At 41.9% G+C, this 13,301-nt stretch overlaps 1 protein-coding gene across 1 annotated transcript in view; it reads left to right on the top strand.

Moving 5' to 3' along the window:
* Atp8b1 (ATPase phospholipid transporting 8B1) overlaps window positions 1–13,301 on the top strand; it is a 115,937-nt gene that overhangs the window by 80,393 nt on the left and 22,243 nt on the right. The window contains exons 13-18 of the mRNA XM_051200728.1: window positions 1,601–1,809; window positions 3,442–3,485; window positions 4,878–5,034; window positions 10,113–10,301; window positions 11,860–11,972; window positions 12,973–13,137. Of these exons, the coding sequence (XP_051056685.1) occupies window positions 1,601–1,809; window positions 3,442–3,485; window positions 4,878–5,034; window positions 10,113–10,301; window positions 11,860–11,972; window positions 12,973–13,137 (877 nt within the window). The remainder of the gene's footprint in view (window positions 1–1,600; window positions 1,810–3,441; window positions 3,486–4,877; window positions 5,035–10,112; window positions 10,302–11,859; window positions 11,973–12,972; window positions 13,138–13,301) is intronic.

The following is a 13,301-nucleotide window of genomic DNA, read 5'->3' as shown; positions in this document are numbered from 1 at the left end:
TGAGTTTTAAATTCAACATGATCTTCTTAGAATATTTCCTTTTGGGCATTCTATAACTTCTAAGAATTTAGAAAGTGTTTTTTCCCCCAGTAAACAACCAAGGCACTAATTGTCAAAAGACTTGACTCGTTTGAGGCATGATGGTATGTCACCCAGTGGGTCCTAATTCTCTTTGTGCAAGTGTACTTGGCCCTCTCAATTGCCCCTAGGTATGAAGGGCAGTGAAAGAAAAGAGTGGGATGATTGTGTTTGTGGTCCTGATCATACTGTCACTGTTCCCATTCCCACTGGGCTATGTGTTCTGAGGGCAGAGTTCCTTAGCTGTGGCTGAAGTGCTCAAGTGTGAGTAGGAAGTCACACTGATGAGGTGTCATGAGGGAACACCACTGGCCCTGAAGCCAGAGAGTGATATGGCTGGTCAGGGGAGCACAGTGTGGCTTTTAAGCTGGGTGACTTTAAAAGAACAGAACTTTATTCTTCATAGTTCCCGAGGCTGGGGAGTCAGTGATCAAGGGCAGGGTTCTTGGTAAGTGGTAAGAACCCATACTTGTGACACAGGGGGCCCCTTCTTACATTATCTCATGGCAAGGAAGGGCAAAGAAGCCCCTTCAGGCTTCTTTAAGACAGATGTCGGTGCTGTTTGTGAGCTCTTTGTCATTAGGACCTAACCATTACAGAAAAGCCCTACTTCAGTACTGTTACATTGGAGATTAGGTTTCACTATATGGGTGTGGGGTAACAGTTACTCTTCTCATTGGTAAAACAGTATATATGATAAAAGAAGCTTAAAGAAGGAAGGATTTATTTGGGTTTATGGTTTGAGGGCTCAGTCTATCATGCTGGAGAACTGGGTTCATGGTTTGAGGGTACAGTCTATCATGCTGGAGAACTGGGTTCATGGTTTGAGGGCTCAGTCTATCATTCTGGAGAAAATATAGTGGTAGAGTGTGAAACAGCTGGTCACATTGCATGCACTCAAGAAACAGAAAGAAATACTGATAACCCAGTTCACTTTCTCCTTTTTGTTCAGTCTGGAGACCCCAGCCCACCATATGGGGTCTTCCCACCACAGGAAAACCTGTCTTGAGAACACTCTCATGGACACAATAAGAGGTGTGTCTCCTAGGGAACTGTAATGTCTATCAAATGACAAGCAGGAATAACCACCATGGGGCCGTGGGGCTGCAGAGATGGTTTAGTGTCGAAGAAAACATAATGTTTGAGTTTGATTCCCAGCACCTGAGTTGGGTGACTCACAGTCTCCTATAGCTTGAGCGCCAGGAAGATTCAACACCTGTGTTCTTAGAGCACTTGTTTTCACATTACCCAAACAAAGACACACAAATACACGCATACACATGCGTGTGCGTGTGTGTGCACGCGCATACACACGTACGTACGTATTCATAATTAAAAATAAAATAAATCTGTTTTTAAAGAACAATTAACCATCACAGGAGTGGACACTAGCTTTCAAACCCAAGCAGTAAATGCACATGGGGAGGAGCAGCACTCACTCCCATGTGCATAGTAAGGGCAGAATCCATTCCCTGCCAGTGCCCTCCCAGCTCACCACTGAAGCCCTCTTCTGTCCTCCTAGTGTGGAAGTTATCCGTTTGGGACAGAGTCATTTCATCAACTGGGACCTACAGATGTACTACGCTGAGAAGGACACACCTGCAAAGGCGAGGACCACCACACTGAATGAACAGCTAGGACAGATTCATTATATCTTCTCTGATAAGACGGGGACACTCACACAAAATATCATGACCTTCAAAAAGTGCTGCATTAATGGGAAAATCTATGGTGAGTGTGAGGTTCGTGAAGCTGGGGAAGTCAGAACCTATCCTTTTCATGAGAGCACTTGAAGCTTGGATCATTGTCTTTCTGCAGAGTAGCTCCAGAGATATCCTTTCACTTATGAGGGGTCTGAAATAACAGCCATGGTTGGTTGTTGAATAGGGGTGGAAACATCTCCCAGATGCTGTCTGGAGCACAGCCTGCCTTCCTATGGTTGTTGGTACCCTCCCTTTGTGGAGTCCAATTGCCAAAGAAACATCATGGGCACTGTTGAGAACAGACAGACAGACACACACACACACACACACACACACACGCACACAGAGAGAGAGAGAGAGAGAGAGAGAGAGAGAGAGAGAGAGAAATTAATTAGAAGTAAATACCCTTCAAAAAATTAAAAACTGAATTGCTCCATGGTCTAGTAATTCTGTATCTAGGAATATATTGTGCTCAAAAGATTTGGAAAGGAGATACCCACAGAAATAGATGTTTATTCATGTTCATAGTAACTTTATTCACATTTGGCAAAGAGTAGGAACAGCCTACTTATCTATCAATGGATGAAGAAATGAACAGAATGTGCTACAACATGAATGAACCTTCAGGACATTATCCTAAGTGATGTAGGCTCACAAAAGCAAGTGCTGTATGATTGATTGTATTTAGAATAGTCAAAGTCATGGGACAAAGGGAAGCATTGGCTGCCAAAGCTTGGAAGTTAGTATGCAATGCTAGCGAGTTCAGTTATCAAGATAAAGATGCTAAAGGAAGAGTAGTGATAGCTGCACAAGGTAACTGCACCTTCTCACTAAGCTGTACAGTAAAAAAACAAAAAAAAAATGATTACAATGGTTTATAGTTGATATTCTCCACACACATGAATAGTACTGAAGTTAACATTGCCTTAAAATATTGGGTATTTTTACTCTTTTGATTTTTTTTCAAGAAAAAAACACATGCACATTTTTCCCTTGAGAAAAATATGTATAGTGTGTATGAGTTTACCCATCACTGAGGAAGATGGGACACTATGGGGTTGAGGAATTTGTCACCATGGTAATGGCAGACTTACGCATATCAAAGGACACCATTGTAGTCCCAAAGGAGTATAATGGATCAGGCACCAGTATTTGAAACAACTCTGGTCAGTGTTTGGTCAACTTTTTCTGTGAAGAGACAGATAGTAAATATTTTAAGCTTTGCAGGCCACACAATAGTTTCTACCAAATATTATTCATTCTTAGAATACATTTATATTTTTGGTTGTTTGTTTTTGAGACAGGATTTCACCCTACATCCCATGCTAGCCTTAATTCATGGTGATTTTCCTATATTAGTCTACCAAGTATTTGGGTTATAGGCACAAGTCATCAGGGCTTGGGTCTAATATTCTTCTATTTTTCATTTTTTTTACAACTTCTGAAAAATGATTCTTTACCCTAGAACTATGCCAAACCAAGGATGACAGCAACATCAGACACTTAACTGCATTTTTTTTCAAATCCAGATAGGAGGGGCTCTACACACACACACACACACACACACACACACAGAGAGAGAGAGAGAGAGAGAGAGAGAGAGAGAGAGAGAGAGAGAGAGAGAGAGACTCAACTTGTTTTGTTCTGTTTGTTTTTTTAGGAGACCACCGGGATGCTTCTCAACACAGCCATAGCAAAATAGAGGTGAGTGATCTACGTAAAGCATCTGTTGCTGTGTATTCACTTCCTGGAGCTGCCATGTTGAACTTCCTCAGACTTGTTATGAGTAAGGTTTTTCCCCTCCGGCCTAGGCCCAAATAACACACAGAAACACTGTATTATGTATAATTCTGTTGGCCAGTTACTAGTTTCTTATCGGCTAGCTCTGTCTTAATTATTAACCCATTTCTGTTAATCTACATACTTCCATGTGGTCTTATCTTACTGGATAGAGGGGCTGGCGTTCTGCTCTCTCCATCCCCCATCTTGACTCTCCTCCCTACTACTTCCTCTCTCCTCCTTGTCTCCTAGTCCTGCCTATCTTGCTTTTCCTATTGGCCAACAGTGCTTTATTCATTAACCAACATGAGAAACATATTTACAGAATAACATCTCCCATCATAGACTGTGGCATAAAGTAGCAGAACTTATCTTTTCACAGTACTGGAGAATGGAATCTAGATGTTGGACCCTCCAAAAGGTCTAGGGAGAAGCTTCCTGGTTTCTCCCAAACTTCTGGTAGTTTCCAGTGATCCTGGCTTGTAGGCACAGACTACAGGCTTTGCTTTTCTGGTCATGTAGGGGGTCTTTTTCCTTATGTGTTTGTCTCCGTCCATATTTGTCTCTTACAAGGACATCTGTCCTTCCATCCTAATCCACGTGACCTGAACTTAACTCGATTACATTTGCAGATCACATTTCCAAATAGAGAAATTAACAGGCACCACAGGTTGGATGCCAACAAACTTGTGAGAGAGACACAATTCAGCTTACTATAGTGTGACTTCTGTTTTTAGCAAAAGCTTCCTATGACTTAGGACAAGAAAGTGGATAGTTTAGCAGGTAAGAGTGATTGCTGCTCTTTCAGAGGACCCAGGTTTAATTTCAGCACCCACACAGCATCTCACAACTGTGGGTAATCCCAGTTCCAAAGGATCAGATGCCTTAACACTATCTTCTTCCCTCTATGGACATCAGACATACACATGGTCCACATCCATACATGTAGGCAAAACAGACACAGAAAATAAAAATAAAAAGGAATGTGCTAAAATCCCAGGTGACTTTTGACATAATTGAAAACTTAGCTACAAAGAAAAGGTAACATCAATTATGGATACAGATTTTTAAAACATTTTTGTGTGTATATATGCATATGCATGTGCACATGTATGCCACCACAGTGCATGTGTGGAGGTTAAAGAGCAACTTGGCAGGAACTGATTCTCTCCTTCTACTCTGTGGATCCCAGGTATCAGTATCAAACTCAGGTTGTCAGGCCTGATAGCAAGTGCTTTTACCACATGAATGATCTTGCTGGCCCTAATACATATAATTTTCGTTAATTTCATTTCTTTCTCTCTCCATTTCTTTCAGCTGGTGGATTTTAGCTGGAACATGTTTGCTGATGGAAAGCTTGCATTTTATGACCATTATCTTATTGAACAAATCCAGTCAGGGAAAGAGCCAGAAGTCCGCCAGTTCTTCTTCTTGCTTTCCATTTGCCACACGGTCATGGTGGACAGAATTGATGGTGAGTGTTCCTCTGGTGTCCCGAACACTGGAGGCCAGCTTTGGAGTTGGCAGTGACTCGTCTTAAGACTCAAGTGTATCTCAAGTGTAACAAATGCCAAGTCTGTCACATGCACTCAAGCAATGGCCATTTGTGAGCCCTGACACTAAATGTGTATGAAGTAACATGAAAATAGCATGGGAAACCTTATTATTGTCTTTAAATTATTTTATTTCATTTCATTCTGGGCTAGCACTAGGCTTGGAAAGTGCTTGTATGCTAGACAAATGTTTCTCTGAGCTCCACAAAAACATCTTACTTCTCAAAGTTGATGACTGATTTAATTATAGCTCAGAATGGGTTATCACTTTGTAAATGAAGTTCTGTTAAAAGATATGGTTGCTGACCTGGTTGGATGGCTCAGCCAGTGAAGACACTTACTGCCAAGCCTGGCGACCTGGGCTTGATCCCCAGGACCCACAAGGTAGGAAAGAATCAACTCTTAAAAATTGTTCTCTGACCTCCGTGTGTGTTCTGTATCATACACAACATACACACACACACTATATATCTATTTAGTAATGTACTTTAAATGGTTGGCTATTGAATAAAATAACCTAGACCTTTTCACTGTACAAATGTTCATTGGGAATGTATAATCAGGCCTTATCTGTATCATGAATGAATGCTAAAATTAAGCATTGTCTTCTACTAATTTTTTTTTCCAGATGTCTGCTTTTGTTCTCTAGATTAAAATATTTGGAGCTTGAATAAGATAAGCTAAATCCTGGGCCTCCTTTCTTGTTTGATGGATCAAAATTAATGAGGATTCATGAGAGAGCAGCAAGGAGTTTAGGTTCTTTTGCAGAACTCTTACTGCAGTCTGTGCTTGTTTTGTCAGAGGAAATCTGTCCAGTGTCAGAAAACACTAGTTATTTCATCATGTGTGGACATAAACCCTCTGGGTAGACAAATGCATTGTGGGAAGAGTGAAAGGAATGCTTTTGGTGTGACCCCCAATGCAGAAGTCTGCCCTCACTTCTCTCATCCACTCCATTCTCTTTTTACTTCGGTGCCTACAGAACAGGAAAGTGACTCCTGATGGAGTCCCAACATTGATGTTTCTTATGTAGTGACATCAAACACTCCTGAGAAGGCATATGTGTAAAAATATCTCTCAGCAAGTTTCAAAGAAATCCATTCTCCAAGGGTGAAATGAATAGTTCAGTAGAGCGAAATGGCACAATTCCAATGGGAGGGGTGTGGGGGAGGGACTGTCTGTGGCAGAGTGAGGAATAACAGAAGGGAGGGAAAAATGCCAAAGTGGGGTTTGTAGTCTGATTAGACAAGCAAATCTGGCTTTTATAACAAGAATAAAGTGGGATCTTTTTAAGTACACTTGTTCTCTTAGGTCTTGATTCATTGGTAGGGTTCTTGTTGGAATGTGTGGTGACAATTTGGGCGGTAACTGAGCCCTTAGACAAATGTACATACATGTAAAGTCTGTTTGCTTGTCCTCACTGGACTAACAACAGGCAAAGCCTCGGAGTGCATGTCAGAGATGAGTCAGTCCTGGTTTAGTCCCTAACCGGCCACCGTTTTCTTCATCAGTGCTGTGGGAAATGTGGTTCAAAGTTCTCTCCAGCACGACCCCACCACAGTGTGCTCCACTGTCCGCTGAGCTGAAGGGTTGAACATTCCAAGCAATTGTCTATGACAAATAGAAGTCACGGCAAAACAAGACATTTTGAGGTGCAGGACTTTAGTGAAGAAATTGGATTTTGATCCAGAGGAGAACCATGAGAGAGTTTTTCGGAAGGGGTCTCAGGGACCAGATTTTGTGATAAACAGATTCAGATGCAGGGCATCCATATGGCTGTCTCTTTGGCTTGTGTCTTCTTTTGTTCTTGTGTCTGTCTTTTATGAGGATAGCAGTGGGTAGGAATATTATGAAAGAGTACATACTTGACATGTGTAAGGCCTTGGGTTTGATTCCTGTCACCATAGAACAATAGAGATTGACTTTTGAAAATTATCCTTGTATGAAGAGGAAGTCTTTTTATATGTATGGCCCTGGACATTTGACTTCCTCAGAAGGCATTCTGGGTGGTGATAACTTGCATGAGTTTCCTGCTCCTTTGTAATCCATTATTGCAGTGAGGCGGCTTGAAACATCTGTTTCTTATCTCACAGCTCCTGAAGTCAGACGTTTTGTGTTACGTGACTGGGGTCTCTACTTAGCATCTCACTATGATCACAATGGGACTATGGTCTCACATGACACTCAGCATCTTCTTCCAAGCCCGGTGATTGGGCCAAGGTTCAGTTCCTTGTAGTTGCAGGTCTGAGGTCTTCATTTCTCTGTGAGCTTATAGCTAGGGCTGTTCTTTGCTCACAGTCCTTGTGAATTGGTTCATTTTCACTCCAGGCTCCAACTCTCTCTTGCTATGTCCTTTCTACAGGTCGCATAGCCAGCTGCAGAACACCTGGTTGTTCTGTTTTTGGTTTGTGGCGGCAAGCTGTTTGTCTTTTCCTTCTTTCTTTGCAGGGTGGAGGATCAAGCCTAGGATATATTAGGCAAGTGTTCTACCACTGAGCTACATTCCTGGTAATAATCACTTTCCTAAAGTCGGTTGATCAGGACCTACTGTTGAATCCAAATCAAAGTGATGCCTAGGTTGGTGCTTAGTGAATGACTGGAAGAGAGTGAATGATGCTACTATGATGGGAACCTTGCAGCTATGGAGACTTCTGTTCCCACAGAGGCTGCATGGAAGGAAGCAGAATCCAAAACTGCCGTGCAGCCTGTCTCACCTGGTGCTGTTTAATCTAGTGCTCATAGAGTTTTCATAGAAGATCTAAGCATCCCTTAATGTGATATTATGGGAACTCTGGGGTCAGTATGGGGGTGTTATATTATTGTAAGATGCTCACAAAGAATGAGAAAGTTGTGACTGTAGGAAGGTTTGTGGTATTGTTGTTGGCCAGAAGCAGCTAAAAAGGACATGAGTGTGTGTGTGTGTGTGTGTGTGTGTGTGTGCATGTGTTCAATTTTTAGTTGAGAGAGGAGAGGAGAGAGGGGAGTGAGACAGAGAGACAGACAGGTAAAGAGATAAGTAGATAGATAGATAGATAGATAGATAGATAGATAGATAGACAGACAGACAGACAGACAGATAGGTAGACAGACAGATAAGAGAATGTAAATGTGGTATCCACAGAGAGAGGGGGTAAAGAATGAGAATGTAAACACAATGACCACAGAGGCCAGAAGAGGGCATTGGATCATCTAGAGCTGGTGTTAAGATACTTGTGAGCCACCTGATGTGGCTGCTGGAATCTGAACTCAGGTCCTCTGTAAAAACAAGAAGTGGCTGGAGCCATCTCTCTGGCTCTACAGTTTTGTTTTTATTGTGACACCATCCTCATCCATAGATGAGTCTGTTAAGAAAAGCTTTTGGGTTGCCTCTAGGAATACAATTAAAGTAAGCTTTCTTCAGAGGAGTCTTTGCTCCTCACATTTCTCCAGCAGATGTAAAATGAGGGTCAGATGGGGTTTCAGGTGTCCTTCCCTTCCCTGTTACTTGCCAAGTCTGTGGTTCCACAATTTTCCTTTTTGGTAATCAAAACATCAAGGCTTGGGCTGCAGTTAGGATTGCCCAAAGCATGGAGAATTTATCCTTTCCTTATTTGTTTCCTTTCTGTCAATATTGTGGCAGATATTTGTGTTCCGGCAAAGGTAAAATGAAGAGAGGTGCTTTGTTCTCACTGCTGCTTGCATAGCACTGGGTCAACAGTCAGAACTGGCAGTTGTGTCTTTGTAGAGTGCTTGGATGTAGCAAACACTACATGGCTTCTAGTCTATGGCCATAGACATAGTCTGGCTTTCTGGATGAATAAATAGAAAAATAGCCTATAATGCCACCTTTAACTGCTAAGTGGAAGGTGATTAGTATTAGCATAAGCAGGGACTGTGATGTCTGTAGTTCTAGCTGTTCTGGAGATAGCATGAACTAACCCCCAAACACACACACACACACACACACACACACACACACACACACACACATACACACACACACACACACACCACATGCCAAGGTTGAAAGAAACAAACTAAGATGAACTAAGATGCTGATGTGATTGGAATGAATTCTCTGAGCTAACATGGGAGGAAGGGCTCCATCTATGGCTGCCTTCCTTGGAACATCCTACCCTTCTAGGTAGACTGGAGAAAGGAGGAGATGCTGTCAGCACACCTGGGCCCTGCTTTCTCATTGGAAAACTAAATGCCTTTTTCTGTGGAAATGCTTTTAAGCATAATATGTGACAGGCATATATACATTATACAGCTCAGTAAATAGGTCCTTATAGTGAACACTCAGGTTTATAAAACATACACATGTGTATGTGCACACACACACACACACACATTACACACATGCACATTCGATAATTACAATAATTTTATTTTTATGGGCCAGAGAGTTTGGAAATAAACCAAGTGCCCATGAGAGAAGAGAATAACAGTTTTATAGTCAGTAAAATATTTACAAAGAATCTTTGTTTTTTGTTTCTGAGACAGGGTTTGGAGGTTTGGAGTCTGTCCTGGAACTCTTTTTGAAAATCAGGCTGACCTCAAACTCACAGAGATCCACCTGCCTCTGCCTACCCAGTGTTGGGATTAAATGCTGTGCCACCACTGCCTGGCATTATGAAGAATCTTTAAAGATATGCCAATGGGCTCAAAATCTGACACTGAAAAAAGAAAAATCAGGTTGTAAATATCCATCCAGTGTGTTAGTGTCACAGTCATATGCAGAGGCCTGAGAGACAGTGACAATGTTGGCAGTGTTCTCTTCTAGATGGTAGGATTCTGAGAATCCTACAACACACACACACACACTATTCCGCTTTCAATTTTGAAAGGAACTTAGTTAATGATGTTTTGATTTCTGTGTAGCCTTTCACAACCACACTGACTTGTTCTCTCTATGATAAGCAGGACCATGCAGAGGGCACTGAGTACAGAACTCAGGCATGACTTCCAATTTTGGTCCACAGATCTTCTGGCAACTCTCTCTTGCTTCCCTCCCCAGGGCAGATCAACTACCAGGCAGCCTCTCCTGATGAAGGTGCCCTGGTAAATGCTGCCAGGAACTTTGGCTTTGCCTTCCTCGCCAGGACACAGAACACAATCACCGTCAGTGAACTGGGCACGGAAAGGACCTATAGTGTGCTCGCCATTTTGGACTTCAACAGTGACCGGAAGCGGATGTCTATCATCGGTGGGTCTCTACCTCAGGCTCTATGACTCCTTCAACTCCATGTGCTTTTCTCCACTTTACTCAGTGATGCTTGAGTAAGTGTGGACATAGATGAATAACTGACTTCTGAAAGGCATCCAGATTTACTGAAACTGGTTTTTCTGTTCATCACTCTCCTACTACTCCCTCTGTCTTTCATGAATCCTGAAATTCTGTTGACATTCTCAAGCCATAAGGCCTCAAGCAGCTGAGTCTATAGTGGCTGGAGACATCCAACAGTGCTGCCCTGGGCCTGTTCTTTAATTTTGGGTCCTCTCCCAACACTTCTTTGCCTGAGGCCAGGAAAGGGAGGCCTCAGTAGGAAAGGCTGTACCCATGAATCTCAACCTGACCTCCAGTCTAGGCTCTTTAACGGGCCAGCCTCATTCTAGATTTGAATGATTTCCAACCTATAAGAAAATTACAAGGATGGTTGGTGGTACTTTTGTGTGCTCTCTAATATCCACTAGTTGTTAACATTGTCTACAGTTACATTATAGACACAGGTTGCTATCTTCTGGACTACTTGAAAGTAAATTACAGGTCCAATGTTCCTTTTCCATATATACACAGTAGTGACATTCCCTGGCAATAAGAACCTTAGATGTATATGAGTGAACAGAATTAGAAACTTGTGCCTGCACTCTCTAGCGGTGACATGCAGACATTTTCAGATCTTATCAGGAACTATCTTGTGTTCTGGTCCCCTCCTCTTTGTTTCCATCTTCCATCTTCCTCCGACCATTTGTATGAGTCTTGAGCTCAGAGATCAAACATTGAATTAGATAATCATGATTTTTAAAAGAAAAGAAAAGAAAAACAAAACAGTTTTTCATCCTTTCCTGGACCTTTCATATATTGGCATTTTTAAAAAGCAAAGGCCAGTTTTGCTATAGAATGTCCCTATTTTGGGTTTGTCTGCTGTCCATTAATCTTAATGTTGGGGTGGGGGAGAAGTTATGTAGTGATACTGTACTGTTCTCAGAAGGTCACCCTCCAAAGTCACCTGAAGTTTTATCTCATAGATGATAATGGTTGCTTGGCTGAGATGTATTCCATCATGGTGCTCAAGTTTTAACAATTGGAGTTATATTTTACTTAGTGCTTTCTGGGTGCCTCACCAATATGGACTGATAATTATTCCTTATACCTACCTCAAAGAACTTAGCAATGGAGCATACTCTCTGATTCTATTGTTGTACAGGTCAAACAATATAAGACAGTGGTCACAGGAGCCTTTGTTAGAGGCAGTAAATGGTATGAGCTCGAAGACAGGTAGGGACGATTCCTATCAGTTAGTGTGGACAAGGAAAATTCTGTGGAAGACATTGCACATGGAGCCTGTAAGTGCATAGAAAACTGAGCTGATCTTGGGTGAATGTTTCTATATTTCACTGCTGTATTCAATGTAGTTAGCAGCTTGCCAACTTTATTGAGGGCACACTAGGTCAAGTGATCAATGTAGTTGATATATACCTGTATATGCATATATGTACATATCAATCTAACTTTATTGTTGCTTTCCTTCCCTTGCTACCAGTGAGAACCCCTGAAGGTAGTATTAGGCTATACTGTAAAGGCGCCGACACCGTCATTTACGAACGGCTCCATCAGATGAATCCCATGAAGCAAGAAACACAGGATGCCCTGGATGTAAGTCTAACTCTTGCTCTTTCTGCTAGAGCCTCCCCTCTTGCCTTCTGGGACTGTCTCTCCAGCCATGTGATAGCTGTGTTCACTGTTAATTAGCCCTCCCCTTGCTTTGGTGTCATGGACTGGGAACACCAAAGTAGGAACATGATGGGTGATGGCTTCACTCATGCTGCCAGTATCCTAGAAAATGATGGTGAAACCATTTCTTAGCATCCAAGTCTTCAGGGCTGATTCAATAATGGCTCATGACTCTCCCAGGGACTTTGTGCAAGGAGCCAACTGCCTTTAGCTGTAGACTTAATGTCTTTGTGGTTGCCAAGAGTTTTTATCAAATTCTAGATATAGAGTGAAGGAAAGAAAGCATTTTCTCTATGTCACAGTAATGAAGCAAAGCATTGGATCACTGAGCTCTGATGCCTTTGCTGTAACTCGTGCACACATATGCACACACATGCGCACACACACAGACACACACATGCACACACATACACAGAGAGACACATACACACATGCACACACACAGAGAGATAGACATACACATGCACACACATACAGATAGTCATACATATGCACACACACAGACACACACAAATAGAGACATACATATGCACACACACACTCAGACACACAGAGATACACACACAGACAGACACACAAACAGATAGAGACATACATATGCACACACACAAAGACACACAGAGAGACCCACATACACACACACAGAGGCACACACACATGCACACACAAACACACATACATATAGAGACATACTCACACAGACACACACACACACAAATAGAAACACACACACAGAGAGACACACAGACACATAGGGAGAGACATACACACGCATACACAGACATACACAAACAGATTTAGAGACATATACACAGAGAGATAGACACACACACACACACACACAAACTCATGCACACGGTATAAATGTAATTTTAAGAATGAAATTTTTGAAAGGTGGATTTTTGTCTTGTAAATAAAACAGATCTTTGCTAGTGAAACTCTCAGAACCCTGTGCCTGTGCTACAAGGAAATTGGAGAAAAAGAATTTGCAGAGTGGAATAAGAAGTTTATGGCTGCCAGCGTAGCCTCAACCAACCGGGATGAAGCTTTGGATAAAGTGTATGAAGAGATTGAGAAGGACTTGATTGTGAGTTCAGCGCTGATAACTTTCTCTTTGACGTTCCAAACAAATTTAAATTTGTATTTTGTCATATCATTGATATCATGGTTTAGAGATAACTCTTTGATGGGTACAGTTGCTACAAACAGTATATCATTTGAATTTTTCTTGTTCAGCAAACAGAATAAAAT

Source organism: Phodopus roborovskii, unplaced genomic scaffold (assembly GCF_943737965.1).
Source record: "Phodopus roborovskii unplaced genomic scaffold, PHOROB, whole genome shotgun sequence".
NCBI lineage: Eukaryota > Metazoa > Chordata > Mammalia > Rodentia > Cricetidae > Phodopus > Phodopus roborovskii.
The sequence above is the reverse complement of the archived record's forward strand: the minus strand, read 5'-3'. Positions and strand labels throughout refer to the sequence as shown.